General features: G+C 49.5%; 1 protein-coding gene across 1 annotated transcript in view; it reads right to left on the bottom strand.

Annotated features, from left to right (window-relative positions):
- The window catches only part of nfia (nuclear factor I/A), a 43,396-nt gene extending 26,990 nt beyond the window's left edge, over positions 1–16,406 (bottom strand). Inside the window, exons 1-5 of the mRNA XM_055221577.1 lie at positions 16,322–16,406; positions 15,964–16,038; positions 6,934–7,051; positions 5,914–6,041; positions 961–1,118 (exon numbers count right to left, since the gene is read on the bottom strand). Of these exons, the coding sequence (XP_055077552.1) occupies positions 961–1,118; positions 5,914–6,041; positions 6,934–7,051; positions 15,964–16,038; positions 16,322–16,406 (564 nt within the window). The remainder of the gene's footprint in view (positions 1–960; positions 1,119–5,913; positions 6,042–6,933; positions 7,052–15,963; positions 16,039–16,321) is intronic.
- Between the last annotated feature and the right edge of the window lie 1,407 nt (positions 16,407–17,813).

The following is a 17,813-nucleotide window of genomic DNA, read 5'->3' as shown; positions in this document are numbered from 1 at the left end:
CACTGACACTTCAGTTTGAGCCACTAACATCTGCCAATGTGTTTATCAAACTTAATATTCATAATCTTTATCATATTAATATTTATCAAATGTATTTTTATGTGTAAAATTCTTTAGAATAGAACCATTCTCTGAACATTTCACATTTTACTTTCAAACTCATTCAGAAATGTACAGATACAAAACTCGCTTCACCTCCGGAGTTTAACCTCCTGAGATACAGAGAAACTGTGGAGCGAGTTCACGTCGAGACCAGAGCCACAAACGCTCTGAGACTTTCATTTTTCTTTGAATTTAGTCCAAGTTTGAACTGAATGAATCTTGTAAGATGTTCCGGTCTCGCCCCGGTCTCGTCCCGGTTTAGTCCCGGTCTCGCCCCAGTTTAGTCCCGGTCTCGTCCCGGCTTAGTCCCTGTCTAGTCCCAGTCTCGTCCCGGTCTCATCCCAGTCTCGTCCCAGTCTCGTCCCAGTCTCGTCCCGGCTTAGTCCCGGTTTAGTCCCTGTCTAGTCCCGGTCTCGTCCCAGTCTCGTCCCGGTCAAGTCCCAGTTTAGTCCCGGTCTCGTCCCGGTTTAATCCCGGTCTCGTCTTGGTCTCGTAACGGTTTAGTCCCGGTCTCGTCCCGGTCTCGTCCCGGTCTCGTCCAGGTCTCGTCCCGGTCTCGCCCCGGTCTCGACCCGGTCTCATCCCGGTCTCGTCCCCGTCCCGGTCTTGCCCCCGTCCCGGTCTCGCCCTGGTCTCGTCCCGTTCTCGTCCCGGTCTCGCCCCGGTCTCGTCCCGGTCTCGTCCCAGTTTAGTCCCGGTTTAGTCCCGGTTTAGTCCCGGTCTCGTCCCGGTCTCGCCCCGGTCTCGCCCCGGTCTCATCCCGGTCTCGTCCCGGTCTCGTCCCCGTCCCGGTCTCGTCCCGGTCTCGTCCCTGTCCCTTGTTTCAGTCCAGTCTTGGTCGTGTGTGGTGTTACTTACATGCGTGGCGCCCCCTTCTGGACACACGAGCTGCACAAACTCCTTGAGCGTGTCCTGGGGGTGGTACCTGATCGCCGGGTGAGAGAAGTACGACCCGGGCTGCTGAAGGATGGGGGAGGAGGAGAAGTGTAGACCAGCAGGGGGCGCATGGGGGCTCGCTGCACACACAGGACACACCGTGTTAGACCAGATCATTATAATACACAACATTTGAACCTTCAGGCGCTGTATCTGATTTTTACTGTCTGCAAACTGTCTACTTTTAAAGACATTACACAAAACTGACTCTTGAAGCTTTAAGCCACGTTCTAACTCCTCAAAAACAGACCTGGACTTGTGTTTTAGTTCAGTCGAGATAAGAGACGACTCCAGGACTGAAATGATCCAGATGATTCTAGAGAAGGTGGAGTTTAAAAACACAGTGGAGCACTTCCTGTATCACCACATGATGACATCACAAGGTGAAACAGAGTGTTTAAATCTGCAGGTTTGTGCGTTAAACATGTGAGAATGAAACAAAAGTCCAGGTTTGTGACGAGGAAACATTAGAGATTAAAAAATAGACTAATATGGGCCTTTAAACGGTTTGCAGTGGTCTAAATTATTCCTCACTTACCTTTACTACGATGAGTTAAATTGCCCTTTTTAGTTTTGTAAAGCTAACAACAACTAGCATGCAAACAGTGCACCAGCACGACCATCTAATCTGTGGATGATAAATGTTTATTAATGTGGTACTGGCCCTTCAACATGTCCCAGTCCTAGACCAGGTTTAGTTTAGTCCTCATGGATTAGCTCTGGTCCTGGTTTAGACCCACAGAGTTTAAGTGTGATGTCACGTCCAGGTCAGACTGAAAACCATGAAAGGTCAGTCTAATGTTTGACCAATAAGGAACAACAAAACAACAACAAAAACAACAACAAAAACAAAGCTGCGGAGTTTGGAAATGGAAGTGACATCATCACTTAACACTTCTACAGTTGGTGTCAGTTGATTTTGTCACATTTGGCCCCTGGTTCAGTCCTGGATCAGTCCTGGTTTAGTCCTGGTTCAGTCCTGGTTTAGTCCTGGTTTAGTCCTGGATCAGTCCTGGTTCAGTCCTGGTTCAGTCCTGGTTTAGTCCTGCTTCAGTCCTGGTTTAGTCCTGGATCAGTCCTGGTTCAGTCCTGGTTCAGTCCTGGATCAGTCCTGATTCAGTCCTGGTTCAGTCCTGGTTCAGTCCTGGTTTAGTCCTGGTCTAGTCCTAGTCTAGTCCTGGTTTAGTCCTGGTTCAGTCCTGGTTCAGTCCTGCTTCAGTCCTGGTTCAGTCCTGGTTCAGTCCTGCTTCAGTCCTGGTCTAGTCCTAGTCTAGTCCTGGTTTAGTCCTGCTTCAGTCCTGCTTCAGTCCTGGCTCAGTCCTGGCTCAGTCCTGGCTCAGTCCCGGTTCAGTCCCGCTTCAGTCCCGGTTTAGTCCTGGTTCAGTCCTGGTTTAGTCCTGGTTCAGTCCTGGTTCAGTCCTGGTTCAGTCCTGGTTCAGTCCTGGTTCAGTCCTGGTTCAGTCCTGGTTCAGTGTTAAATTCACATTAAAACATTTTGTTCTTTGACTCGTTACTTTAAATGTGACGTCAAATATAAACTTGATCATTTTCTGTTTTCTGTTTCTGCCGTAGTAAAAAGGAGTGAAGGAGAGATGGACAGATGAGAGGAGAGAGAGAAGAGTAATGGATGGTGCAGAAGTGGAGGGGCGGGGCTGAGGCTTTAGAGTTGATTAAAGGGGGCGGGCCTTATGCAGATGAGCGATGACACGTACAGACACTGACTGTGCAGCTGTCAATCAAACGGAGGGCACGAGGAGGTCACTCCAGTGTGAGGAGGCGGAGTCTGTTTAACCCAGCGCCAACACCAGAGAGTTTATGTTTCACTTTAGTCGGTTTATACACGTTACACGGCCTACACACCCTACACACGTTAAACAGCCTACACACGCTACACGGCCTACACACGTTAAACAGCCTACACACGCTACTCACGTTACACACGCTACACAGCCTACACATGTTACACACAATAGACACGTTACACAGCCTACACACACTACACATGTTACACACCCTACACACACTACTCAGCCTACACACATTACACACACTACTCACAATACACACGCTACTCACGTTACACACGCTACACAGCCTACACATGTTACACATGCTACAAAAGCTGCACACACTACACAAGTTACACATGCAACATACCCTACACAGCCTACACACGCTACATAGTCTACACAGCCTACACACGTTACACACGTTACACATATTACACATGCCACATACACTACACACAGTATTTATGAATGAATATATATATATTTTTTGTGCCAACAATAATTTAGCACTTTAGCTTTTGTCATTTCACGATTCATTGGAAGGACTAAACCAGGACCAAACCAGGACTAAACCAGGACTAAACCAGGACTAAACCAGGACCAGACCAGGACTAAACCAGGACCAGACCAGTACTAAACCAGGACTGAACCAGGACTGAACCAGGACCAGACCAGGACTAAACCAGGACTGAACCAGGACCAGACCAGGACTAAACCAGGACCAAACCAGGACTAAACCAGGACCAGACCAGGACTAAACCAGGACCAGACCAGGACTAAACCAGGACCAGACCAGACCAGGACTAAACCAGGACTGAACCAGGACCAGACCAGGACTAAACCAGGACCAAACCAGGACTAAACCAGGACCAGACCAGTACTAAACCAGGACTAAACCAGGACCAGACCAGGACTAAACCAGGACCAGACCAGGACTTTACACACTGAAAGTTCAGACATTTATCTGTCACTTTAAAACTCCGATTTAAACTCTTGATGAAAATATTGACACAGACACAGAGACAGACGCTCACAGACTGAAACATGCAGGGACAGGCGACAGGTGCAGATCAGGCGACAGGGGCAGATCAGGCGACAGGTGCAGACGATCCAACTCAAAAATGACAGAATCACAGGACAGACAGGGACGGCCCCTGTCCAGCCTCAGCCACACCCTGGTCCAGACTGAGCCCGTCTCTTTTACCCCAAAGGAGCAGGACTGAGCGCTCTCATGTCTGATCACACAGATCTGGACATGAGGGTCACACGGGGTCAGCACGGGTCAAAGGTCACACAGATCTGGACATGAAGGATTCTCCCTCAGCGTCTTTACACTTTATCAACATCTTCAGTCTGAAAACAGGGATCAGAGCAGTGTGGCTGGACAGGCGGGTGATATGCAGAGATGAGAGCAGAGGGGTCAGCAGGGTTAAAGGTCACACAGGGGTCAGCGGGGTTAAAGGTCACACAGAGGGCAGAGGTCACGTGGGGGTCAGGGGACGGAGGTGTTACACAGAGGTCAGGGGTCAGTGCAGGCAGGTGTTACACAGAGGTCAGGGGTCAGGGGAGGCAGGTGTTACACAGAGGTCAGGGGTCAGGGGAGGCAGGTGTTACACAGAGGTCAGGGGTCAGGGGAGGCAGGTGTTAGACAGGAGCAGAGCAGATGAGTTACCTTGTCGGGAGATGAAGGAGCTAGTTAAAGAGCCACGCAGTTTATATCCAGCTTTAGTCCAAACAAACAGAACAGAAAGAGATGCAGCGTGTTAATACTGAGAGAGAGGAGAGGAGAGGGGGAGGAGAGGGGGAGAGAGAGAGAGAGGAGAGGAGAGGGGGAGAGAGAGGAGAGGAGAGGGGGAGAGGAGAGAGAGAGAGGAGAGGAGAGGGGGAGGAGAGGGGGGGAGGAGAGAGGGAGAGGAGAGAGAGGAGAGGGGAGGAGAGGAGAGAGGGGGAGGAGAGAGAGGAGAGAGGGGGGGAGGAGAGAGAGGGGGAGAGGGAGAGGGGGAGAGAGAGGAGAGGAGAGAGAGAGAGAGAGGGGGAGAGAGAGGGGGAGAGAGAGGAGAGGGGGGGAGGAGAGGAGAGAGAAAGAGGAGAGGGGGAGAGAGAGGAGAGGAGAGAGAGGGGGAGAGGAGGAGAGAGAGAGGGGGAGAGAGAGAGGAGAGGTGGAGAGAGAGGAGAGGGGGAGAGAGAGAGGAGAGGGGGAGAGAGAGGAGAGGGGGAGAGAGAGGAGAGGGGGAGAGAGAGGAGAGAGAGGAGAGTATAAAAGAGAGGACGAGAGGGGAGGAGTCAGCGTTCACTCAGGTCACACACACGTGAGGGTCAGGACTTAATTTGGTGCTTAGAATATTGATTCTCTGCAGCTGTCAACATTCACCAGGGGTGTGATGCTAACTGTAGGCACTGCTCTGTCTGAGTTTAATCTCAACTTTGTTCTACCTCAGTCTTACCTTAAAGGTCTGACTTATCTGAACTCCAACAGTTGATTTGTGCTGTTTAACAAGTCCCTCTCAAATACACTACAGCTAGCATTAGCATTAGCATTAGCATTAGCCAACAGTTTTTCAGTGCGTCACTTTCACCTTTTTGTGTAAAATCAAACTCTAAACAGGACCATGAGCTCAGACTGACCTCAGGCTCCTGAACGTGAGCTCGAGTTTTCAGACGATCTTAAAACTTTTTTTCTGTGTTTTTCAATGTGTGCACTGTGTCTCTATGGTAACTGCTGCACATTCCAACATAGACATATATGTAGAACACCCCCAGCATGATGGCACTGCAAAGTATCAATAAAATTTAACCTTATGTGACCCGTTCTCCTTCTCACCCCTCACTCACCCTCACCTCTCACTCACCCCTCACTCACCTCTCACTCACCCCTCACTCACTCACCTCTCACCCCTCTCACTCACCTCTCACCCCTCACTCACCCCTCTCCCCCCTCTCACTCACCCCTCACTCACTCTCTCAGGGTTAATAATGTGAAGCTGCTGTGAGCGTCTGGGTTAGAGAGACGGTGCAGTAGTACTTCCAGTAGAAGCAGTAGTAGAAGTATTTGCAGTATTAGTAGTATTACTAGTTTACTTCATACCAGGCTCGACGTCGTGCCAGCTGCTGCCCTGGCTGCCGCTCCCTGGAGACCGTCCCTGTCCACTGTAGTACGTCTCCTCTCCAGGACTGTCCACGTCCTCCTCCATGCACTTTATCCTCTTTGCTGAGCTGTGGGACAGACACAACACACACATTTAGGATTTATGTTTTAACTCAGGACACGTGTGTCTGAGGCCTTATGAGGACACGTGTGTCTGAGGCCTTATGAGGACACGTGCGTCTGAGGCCTTATGAGGACACGTGTCTTTGAGGCCTTATGAGGACACGTGTGTCTGAGGCCTTATGAGGACACGTGTGTTGAGGCCTTATGAGGACACGTGTGTTGAGGCCTTATGAGGACACGTGTCTTTGAGGCCTTATGAGGACACATGTGTTGAGGCCTTATGAGGACTCGTGTGTTGTAGTTCCGTGGGATTCCTGGATTAGTTTAAAGTTCCTGGGTGTTTTTATAAAGTTCTCTGTACAAACTAAATGCAGATTTAAGAGACGGTCCCCGTTTATAACACCCAAACCGTTTCTCATGTTCTGTTTACGGCGGCTGCTCTTCTGGATCCTAAATCACGTCTGGAGCCTGTTCAGTTTTTCTACAGTTGTTTTTGTGCAGATCTATTTGTTTTGCCCCAGGGCTGTTTAAGTGAATCCACTTAGACTCTGCTCCTCTCTGACCCTTCACATGCTTTTCTCTTTAGCGTGTGTCTTTAGCGTGTTGTTGTTAGCGTGTGTTGTTAGCATGCGCCGCAGTTCATCCCAAAGCCACAGGGAGCTCGGACACTTTAATCTAACTCACAGTTTTAAAGATAAAAGAAGATATTCATATTTTGGACCTTTTTTAAAATTCAGATTGAGGGAGTATTTTGCAAAAAGTACTTTCTTTTTAAAATCTTTCTCCTGTTATAACGTGTGCATGTTTGAGTGTTTTAGCGATATCTCCCAGGCCCTGTTCAAGTAGTATTAGTACGTGCTATAGCAGTAGTTGTTGTAGTAGTATTAGTGGTAGTACCTGGAGGAGGAGGTGCTGGGCAGTGGTCTCCTCATGGCTCCGGGGCTCAGGCTGTAGTAGGAGGAGCTGTCGATGTCGGACAGAGAGAAGTTTGGACCAGAGCCAGCGGCGATCGGAGCTGAGGACAGAGACGCAGTTAGACCAGGACTAAGACCAGGACTAAGACCAGGACTGAGACCAGGACCAGGACTAAGACCAGGACTGAGACCAGGACTGAGACCAGGACCAGGACTCAGACCACAGTATAAAGACGTGAGCCGTACAGTGTTTGACTCCAGATGAAGCTCGAGGTCAGGGCTCATCTGGGGCTATGTTCCATATTTGGGCCCATTCCCTTAGCAACAAGGTGTGAGAGCTGTCAATCAAACCTGTTGCTAACAGGAGTGACCTCGGGGACAGAAGGACCTGATTTGTCTGTTATTAATGTTCAGATCTTGATTTACAGACACAATAGTGAAATAAAAACCCCAGGATCATGTAGAGGGTTAATACGAACATTTAAGACCAAAATGAGTCTGACACAGGGACAGAGAGGGGACAGAGGGGACAGAGAGGACAGAGAGAGGACAGAGAGGAGACAGAGAGGACAGAGAGAGGACAGAGGAGAGAGGGGACAGAGAGAGGACAGAGTTTTTCAATAGAAAGTGAATTGGAGTCAGAGTCGATGGAGCAGGAAGTGCACACATGATCACTTCCTGTCTGCGGTGGCGGCAGGTTCGCTCTGTGCAGATATTATACAGACTATGGACCAGACCAGTGATCAGGACTAAACCAGAACTAAACCAGGACTAAACCAGGACTAAACCAGGACTCATTCTAATTTTGGTCAGAGGTCAAACATATACATCTCAGCAGACCCTTTCTGTGGCGCGTTTAGCCCAGATGCCCTGGATCCTGCTCTGTCCTGTCTGTTATTGACAGTGGTTCAAAGTCTGTTAGTTGCTGAGCTCAGCTACTGCCTCCAGCCTCCTCATCTCCTACCTCCTATTTCCTTGTCTCCTCCCTCCTTCCCCTCCTATTTCCTTGTGTTTTCTCTCTGCATCCTCTGCTCCTCTGACCCTCTCCTCTGCTCCTCTGACCTGCTCCTCTGACCCTCTGCTCCTCTGACCCTCTCCTCTGCTCCTCTGACCCTCTCCTCTGCTCCTCTGACCCTCTCCTCTGCTCCTCTGACCCTCTCCTCTGCTCCTGACCCTCTCCTCGTCTGCTCCTCTGACCCTCTCCTGTGCTCCTCTGACCCTCTCCTGTGCTCCTCTGACCCTCTGCTCCTCTGACCCTCTGCTCCTCTCCTCTGACCCTCTGCTCCTCTCCTCTGCTCCTCTGACCCTCTCCTCTGCTCCTCTGACCCTCTCCTCTGCTCCTCTGCATCTTTGGGCTCAACAGAATTTTTTTCACAAAATCTACAAAAGGATGGAGGGGCGTGCACGTGGCTGGTGTGTGTGTGTGTGTGTGTGTGTAGGGGCATGCACGACTGGGGCGTGTGTGTGTGCATGTATGTGTGTGTTCTGTGCATGTGTCTTCTGTGCGTGTGTGTGTTCTGTGTGTGTGTTCTGTATGTGTGTGTGTTCTGTGTGTGTGTGTTCTGTGTGTGTGTTCTGTATGTGTGTTCTGTGTGTGTGTTCTGTGTGTGTGTTCTGTATGTGTGTTCTGTGTGTGTGTTCTGTATGTGTGTTCTGTGTGTGTGTTCTGTATGTGTGTTCTGTGTGTGTATGTGTGCTCCTTCTGCCTTTGGCCTGGTTCCAGTCTGTTGTGTTGTTGTTGTTTTGTGGACGCACACAGATCCTTTCTGCTCACACAGTCTCACTCTGACACATTTGCCTCATGTTCTAATGTTACTCCCTCTTCAAAAGTGTCCAGTGTGGGCGTGTCCAGTGTGGGCGTGTCCGGTGTGGGCGTGTCCAGTGTGGGCGTGTCCGGTGTGGGCGTGTCCAGTGTGGGCGTGTCCAGTGTGGGCGTGTCTGATTTTCAGAACTTTCTCCATTTTACTCCATTTTATTTCACGCAGACTTTTAAAAACAATGATTTGTTCAACATAAACTGACATTTAAGACAGAGACTGGACCCTAACCTGGACTAAACCTGGACTAAACCAGGACTAAACTGTGTCTAAACCTGGACTAAACCTGGACTAAACCAGGACTAAACCTGGACTAAACCTGGACTAAACCAGGACTAAACCTGGACTAAACCTGGACTAAACCAGGACTAAACTGTGTCTAAACCAGGACTAAACCAGGACTAAACCAGGACTAAACTGTGTCTAAACCTGGACTAAACCTGGACTAAACCAGGACTAAACCTGGACTAAACCTGGACTAAACCAGGACTAAACCTGGACTAAACCTGGACTAAACCAGGACTAAACCAGGACTAAACTGTGTCTAAACCAGGACTAAACCTGGACTAAACCTGGACTAAACCTGGACTAAACCAGGACTAACCCTGGTCTAAACCAGGACTAAACCAGGACCAAACCAGGACCAAACCAGGACTAAACCAGGACCAAACCAGGACCAAACCAGGACTAAACCAGGACTAAACCAGGACTAAACCAGGACCAAACCAGGACCAAACCAGGACTAAACCAGGACTAAACCAGGACTAAACCAGGACCAAACCAGGACTAAACCAGGACTAAACCAGGACCAAACCAGGACTAAACCAGGACTAAACCTGGACTAAACCAGGACTAAACTGTGTCTAAACCAGGACTAAACCTGGACTAAACCTGGACTAACCCTGGTCTAAGCAGCAGGTCAGAGCAGATGGAAGATGCAGGTTTATATTTTGTTGTTTTGGTGTCAGTTGTCGTCTTGTCGTCTTGTTGTGTTGTTGTGTTGTTGTTTTGTTTTGTTGTTTTGTTTTGGGGGCGGCGTTGAAGCGGCTGTTGCTTGGAGCAGGTTTGATCCAGGCCCAGATGGCGCTGGCACCGGCCCAGGATCCAGACGTGTGCACGAGAAGAGAGCGCACGAGAGAGTGTGCAAGAGAGGGGTGTGCACGTGAGTATAAAGTGTATGTGCAAGAGAGGGGTGTGCACGTGGATATAAAGTGTGTGTGTGAGAGGAGAGTGCACGTGAGTATAAAGTGTATGTGAGAGAGGGGTGTGCACGTGGATATAAAGTGTGTGTGTGAGAGGAGAGTGCACGTGAGTATAAAGTGTGTGTGTGAGAGAGGAGAGTGTGCACGTGAGTATAAAGTGTGTGTGTGTGTGTGTGAGAGGAGAGTGTGCACGTGAGTATAAAGTGTGTGTGTGTGTGTGTGAGAGGAGAGTGTGCACGTGAGTATAAAGTGTGTGTGTGTGTGTTGTTGCGGTTGCTCGGGGCGACGGGGCAGAGGAAAAGCTGTAGTTTGATCCAAGCTCTGGCCTCAGGCTCAAGAACCTCCGCCAACTGGGTCAGAGCAAGACCCTCCAGAGACCAGAACTGAACCAGAACTAAACCAGGACTGAACCAGGACTGAACCAGGACTGAACCAGGACTGAAACAGGACTGAACCAGAACTAAACCAGGACTGAAACAGGACTGAACCAGAACTGAACCAGGACTGAAACAGAACTGAACCAGGACTGAACCAGGACTGAACCAGGACTGAATCAGGACTAGACAAGGACTGAACCAGGACTGAACCAGGACTGAATCAGGACCAGGACCCGTGTCTTTTGTCAGATTTAGACTGACGTCCCAAGACAAACTCTTCACTCTCACTCTGTCCCTGTTTAAACCCTAAACTTTCCCAATCACTCAATCCTGCTCTGATCCTGGCCTCGTCTCAGTCTGGTCTGTGTCTGGCCTCAGTCTGGTCCCGGTCTGGTCCCGGTCTGGTCTTGGTCTGGTCCCGCTCTGGTCCAGTTCAGGTCTCCCCCGGCCCGAGCCGCAGTCCTGGTCTCTGTAATAGGATATTGATCGACAGAGCGTTCGATTGGGTCCAAACCAAAGGCTGCTCTAGACCAAGGTCACTCCGGCCCATTGTACTGTGAGCGTGCACGAGGCCCAGTGCACGAGGCCCAGTGCACGAGGCCCAGTGCACGAAGAATAGTGCACGAAGCACAGTGCACGGGGCGGGGGCTTTAGACCTGAGCTGAACTGATCAAACCTGGAGTCCGGCCACTATACACCTCTCAGACCTGAGCCTCTGGTCTAGTCCTGGTCTGGTCCTGGTCTGGTCCTGGTCTGGTCCTGGTCTGGTCCCGGTCTGGTCCCGGTCCAGTCCCGGTCCAGTCCTGGTCTGGTCCCCATCTGGTTCTGCTTTAGTCTCTGTCTTCATCTCGGTCTTGGACTGGTCTGGGTTCTGTTTAGTCCTAATCTCTCTCTGGAACTGATCTTGATTTGGTCCTAGTCCTTGCCTGATCCTGGTCCTGGTCTGGGCTTGGTTTAGTCATGGTCTAGTTCTGGTTCTGTGTCTTGTACTGGTCTGGTCCTGCTCTGGTCCCAGTTTGGTCCCAGTCTGGTCCTGCTCTGGTCCTGGTCCCTCTCTGCACTGTGATCTATAAGTGATTCTGTGAGCTGCATCAGAGCATCTGCTGACCACACACTATCACCTCTGAACAATACAACAGAGAACCAGGACTGAACCAGGTCTAAACCAGGACTAAACCAGGTCTGAACCAGGACTGAACCAGGTCTGAACCAGGTCTGAACCAGGTCTAAACCAGGTCTGAACCAGGACTAAACCAGGACTAAACCGGGACTGAACCAGGTCTGAACCAGGACTAAACCAGGTCTAAACCGGGACTGAACCAGGTCTGAACCGGGACTGAACCAGGACTAAACCAGGACTAAACCAGGACTGAACCAGGTCTGAACCGGGACTGAACCAGGACTAAACCAGGACTAAACCAGGACTGAACCAGGTCTAAACCAGGTCTGAACCAGGACTAAACCAGGACTGAACCAGGTCTAGATCAGGACTAAACCAGGACTAAACCAGGACTGAACCAGGTCTAAACCAGGACTAAACCAGGTCTAGATCAGGACTAAACCAGGACTAAACCAGGACTGAACCAGGTCTAAACCAGGACTGAACCAGTTCTAAACCAGGACTGAACCAGGACTAAACCAGGACTGAACCAGGTCTGAAGCAGGTCTGAACCAGGACTGAACCAGGACTAAACCAGGACTAAACCAGGACTGAACCAGGACTGAACCAGGACTAAACCAGAACTAAACCAGGACTGAACCAGGTCTGAACCAGGACTAAACCAGGACTAAACCAGGACTGAACCAGGACTGAACCAGGACTGAACCAGGACTGAACCAGGACTAAACCAGGACTAAACCAGGACTGAACCAGGTCTAAACCAGGACTGGGGTGGAGCTTTGTACCTGTAGAATCAGAGCTGGCTCTGATTCGTCTTTTCTCTCATTTTAAACTCTGATGTTGTGCTCATCTATATCAGGTCTAGCTTCTGCTTCCACTTTAGCCTTTAGCCTTAGCCTCTGCTTTAGCCTAATGTTTAGTCTTAGCCTTAGCCTCCACTTTAGCCTTAGCTTTAGTCTAAGCTTTAGCCTTAGCCTCCGCTTTAGTCCTAGCTGTAGCTTTTTGCTCTGTTCAGATACTGAGGGATAATTTCCCACGTAAGTTCTGACCTCCGCACGTTTAACAACATGCTAATGCTAAACCAAGGCTAAAGGAGTGTAAAAGTTAAAGTTTGTAACATGTTAAATAAGAGAATATTGTCAGTTTAACCAGTTTCAAATGTTTACATGTTTATGTGCTGGTTAACCTGAGGCCCGCTCTGAGGCCACACTGTTGTAAGACTTTAGCTGTAGCACTAGCTTTAGCATTAGCATTAGCTTTAGCTGTAGGGTAGTTGTCTGGTGATGGATGCCTCTGTGATCAGACTTTAGCTGTAGCACTAGCTTTAGCATTAGCATTAGCTTTAGCTGTGGGGTAGTTGTCTGGTGATGGATGCCTCTGTGATCAGACTTTAGCTGTAGCACTAGCTTTAGCATTAGCATTAGCGTTAGCTGTGGGGTAGTCTGGTGATGGATGCCTCTGAGATCAGACTTTAGCTGTAGCACTAGCTTTAGCATTAGCATTAGCGTTAGCTGTGGGGTAGTTGTCTGGTGATGGATGCCTCTGTGATCAGACTTTAGCTGTAGCACTAGCTTTAGCATTAGCATTAGCTTTAGCTGTGGGGTAGTCTGGTGATGGATGCCTCTGAGATCAGACTTTAGCTGTAGCACTAGCTTTAGCATTAGCATTAGCGTTAGCTGTGGGGTAGTTGTCTGGTGATGGATGCCTCTGTGATCAGACTTTAGCTGTAGCACTAGCTTTAGCATTAGCATTAGCTTTAGCTGTGGGGTAGTTGTCTGGTGATGGATGCCTCTGTGATCAGACTTTAGCTGTAGCACTAGCTTTAGCATTAGCATTAGCTTTAGCTGTGGGGTAGTTGTCTGGTGATGGATGCCTCTGTGATCAGACTTTAGCTGTAGCACTAGCTTTAGCATTAGCATTAGCTTTAGCTGTGGGGTAGTCTGGTGATGGATGCCTCTGTGATCAGACTTTAGCTGTAGCACTAGCTTTAGCATTAGCATTAGCGTTAGCTGTGGGGTAGTTGTCTGGTGATGGATGCCTCTGTGATCAGACTTTAGCTGTAGCACTAGCTTTAGCATTAGCATTAGCGTTAGCTGTGGGGTAGTTGTCTGGTGATGGATGCCTCTGTGATCAGACTTTAGCTGTAGCACTAGCTTTAGCATTAGCATTAGCGTTAGCTGTGGGGTAGTTGTCTGGTGATGGATGCCTCTGTGATCAGACTTTAGCTGTAGCACTAGCTTTAGCATTAGCATTAGCGTTAGCTGTGGGGTAGTTGTCTGGTGATGGATGCCTCTGTGATCAGACTTTGGCGCTGACAGTTCCATTGTGAGAAGAGCCCATCGACAGGAGCTATAGATCGTGTGTCAGAGCGCCCCCTGGACCCCCCCTTACACACACACACACCCCCCCCGCACACACACACACACACACCCCCGCACACACACACACACACACACACAGTCTGCGTCGGCACTTTGTAAAGGTCACCCCCCTCACACCCCCATCTCTCTATCTCTGTCCTCTCACTCCCTCTTTCACTCTTTCACTTCCTCCCTCTCTCTCCTCTCTTTTCTCCTCTTCCTCCTCTTCTCTGCTCGTCCATGTCTCCACTCAAACTAATGAGTCCAACGCTACAGTCACTTACAGACACTCAGAGAGGAGCTGCGTCAGGACTTTAGTGTCCTCGCAAAGACCTGGGACAGTCCTCACTCAGGCCCGGTTTAGACCTGGTTTAGACCTGGTTTAGACCTGGTTCAGACCTGGGACAGTCCTCACTCAGGCCCGGTTTAGACCTGGTTTAGACCTGGTTTAGACCTGGTTTAGACCTGGGACAGTCCTCACTCAGGCCCGGTTTAGACCTGGTTTAGACCTGGTTTAGACCTGGGACAGTCCTCACTCAGGCCCGGTTTAGACCTGGTTTAGACCTGGTTTAGACCTGGGACAGTCCTCACTCAGGCCCGGTTTAGACCTGGTTTAGACCTGGTTTAGACCTGGGACAGTTCTGGTTCAGACCTGGTTCAGACCTGGTTCAGACCTGGTTCAGACCTGGCACAGTTCTGGTTTAGACCTGGTTCAGACCTGGTTTAGACCTGGGACAGTCCTCACTCAGGCCCGGTTTAGACCTGGTTTAGACCTGGTTTAGACCTGGGACAGTTCTGGTTCAGACCTGGTTCAGACCTGGTTCAGACCTGGCACAGTTCTGGTTTAGACCTGGTTCAGACCTGGTACAGTTCTGGTTTAGACCTGGTTCAGACCTGGTACAGTTCTGGTTTAGTCCTGGTTCAGACCTGGTTCAGACCTGGTTCAGACCTGGCACAGTTCTGGTTTAGACCTGGTTCAGACCTGGTACAGTTCTGGTTTAGACCTGGTTCAGACCTGGTTCAGACCTGGTACAGTTCTGGTTTAGTCCTGGTTCAGACCTGGTTCAGACCTGGTTTAGACCTGGTTCAGACCTGGTTCAGACCTGGTTCAGACCTGGTTCAGACCTGGCACAGTTCTGGTTCAGACCTGGTACAGTTCTGGTTTAGACCTGGTTCAGACCTGGTACAGTTCTGGTTTAGTCCTGGTTCAGACCTGGTTCAGACCTGGTTTAGACCTGGTTTAGACCTGGTTCAGACCTGGTTCAGACCTGGTTTAGACCTGGTTTAGACCTGGTTTAGACCTGGTTCAGACCTGGTTTAGACCTGGTTTAGACCTGGTTTAGACCTGGTTCAGACCTGGTTCAGACCTGGTTTAGACCTGGTTTAGACCTGGTTCAGACCTGGTTTAGACCTGGTTTAGACCTGGTTCAGACCTGGTTCAGACCTGGTTCAGACCTGGCACAGTTCTGGTTCAGACCTGGTTCAGACCTGGTTCAGACCTGGTTCAGACCTGGTTCAGACCTGGCACAGTTCTGGTTTAGACCTGGTTCAGACCTGGTTCAGACCTGGTTCAGACCTGGTTTAGACCTGGTTTAGACCTGGTTCAGACCTGGTTCAGACCTGGTTCAGACCTGGTTTAGACCTGGTTTAGACCTGGTTCAGACCTGGTTTAGACCTGGTTTAGACCTGGTTCAGACCTGGTTCAGACCTGGTTCAGACCTGGTTCAGACCTGGTTTAGACCTGGTTCAGACCTGGTTTAGACCTGGTTTAGACCTGGTTCAGACCTGGTTTAGACCTGGTTCAGACCTGGTTTAGACCTGGTTTAGACCTGGTTCAGACCTGGTTCAGACCTGGTTCAGACCTGGTTCAGACCTGGTTCAGACCTGGTTTAGACCTGGTTCAGACCTGGCACAGTTCTGGTTTAGACCTGGTTCAGACCTGGTTCAGACCTGGTTCAGACCTGGTTCAGACCTGGTTTAGACCTGGTTCAGACCTGGTTTGGTTCCAGGTTTGACATCTTGGTAACATTTGTATTAATTTGTCCGATGGATTTAAATCGCGTGTAATTGAGTTAAAAGTTCAAATGTGAGGGGAGCGTGGGATTGTGGGTAGTGTAGTCCTTTAGACGAGACTTACTCTGTGAAACCCGCACAAGTTCAGCCACTGTGAACACTCCAGGAGTCACGAAACTGTCCTGGAAGCCCAGATGCCCTGCAGACAGCACACACACACACACACATTGTTAGTCTCGTTATTACATCAGTAGAAGTTTGATTTTACCTAAACTACAAGTCTTAAAGTCAAAGGTTTTGAAGATCCAATTCTAGATAATAAAATGATCGTGAGTATAAGACACAGAGACGAGTACTTTGTCTAAAGAGTGTTTTTTATGATCATCGTGGCATCAGAATCAGTACTGAGTATCGAAAAGTATCAGTATCAAAATGAAATGTTATTGCTGCGGTGACACCAGTTTAAACTGAAGGCGTCTCACCGTTCTCAGGCGGCTCCTTCACGTCGCCGTCGCTGCCCTGGGTCGGACTCTCGGATTGAGCCTCTGCAGAAACAAGAACAAGCATGAGACCACGAAAAGAACTAGACCTGGACTAGACCTGGACTAGACCTGGACTAAGTCAGGGTTAGAACAGGACCAAACCAAGTCTACATCAGGACCAAGTATCCAAAAAAAAACAAACAACTAATGTGGCAAAAAGAACCTGCATTTGACCCGTCCTTCAGTGTCTGGGTTAAACCTGCAGACTCCACACAGACACAGGGAGAACACGCAAACTCCACACAGAGAGAACACGCAGACTCCACACAGACACAGAGAGAACACGCAAACTCCACACAGACACAGGGAGAACACGCAAACTCCACACAGACACAGGGAGAACACGCAGACTCCACAGACACAGGGAGAATACACAAACTCCACAGACACAGAGAGAACACGCAGACTCCACACAGACAGAGAGAACACGCAAACTCCACACAAACACAGGGAGAACACACAAACTCCACACAGACACAGAGAGAACACGCAAACTCCACAGACACAGGGAGAACACGCAAACTCCACACAGAGAGAACACGCAAACTCCACAAAGACACAGAGAGAATATGCAAACTCCACAGAGACACAGAGAGAACACGCAAACTCCACACAGACACAGAGAGAACACGCAAACTCCACACAGACACAGAGAGAACACGCAAACTCCACACAGACACAGGGAGAACACGCAAACTCCACACAGACACAGGGAGAACACGCAAACTCCACACAGACACAGGGAGAACACGCAAACTCCACACAGACACAGGGAGAACACGCAAACTCCACAGAGAGAACACGCAGACTCCACACAGACACAGGGAGAACACGCAAACTCCACACAGACACAGGGAGAACACGCAAACTCCACACAGACACAGGGAGAACAGGCAAAATCCACACAGACACAGAGAGAACACGCAAACTCCACACAGACACAGAGAGAACACGCAAACTCCACACAGACACAGAAAGAACACGCAAACTCCACACAGACACAGAGAGAACATGCAGACTCCACACAGACACACAGAGAGAACACGCAGACTCCACACAGACACAGGGAGAACACGCAAACTCCACACAGACACAGAGAGAACACGCAAACTCCACAGACACAGAGAGAACACGCAAACTCCACACAGACACAGGGAGAACACGCAGACTCCACACAGACACAGGGAGAACACGCAAACTCCACACAGAAAGGCCCAGGAGTCTCGCGGCCAAACGCTCATTCGACCAAAACAGATGGATCTGAATGTTTCTGTTCAAACTGCTGCTCTGACGTTTCACTGATGTTTCTGCTCGTCCTGTTTATTTTGTATTTGTATCAAAGTCTGTTTTTAACTTATTTTAATGCACGTCCTTATTTTTATTTGATCTGAAAACACCAGAACAAAACACCAGAACAAAACACCAAAACAAA

Source organism: Periophthalmus magnuspinnatus, chromosome 4 (genome assembly GCF_009829125.3).
Source record: "Periophthalmus magnuspinnatus isolate fPerMag1 chromosome 4, fPerMag1.2.pri, whole genome shotgun sequence".
NCBI classification, from domain to species: Eukaryota; Metazoa; Chordata; class Actinopteri; order Gobiiformes; family Gobiidae; genus Periophthalmus; species Periophthalmus magnuspinnatus.
This window is presented reverse-complemented; position numbering and strand designations above follow the sequence as displayed.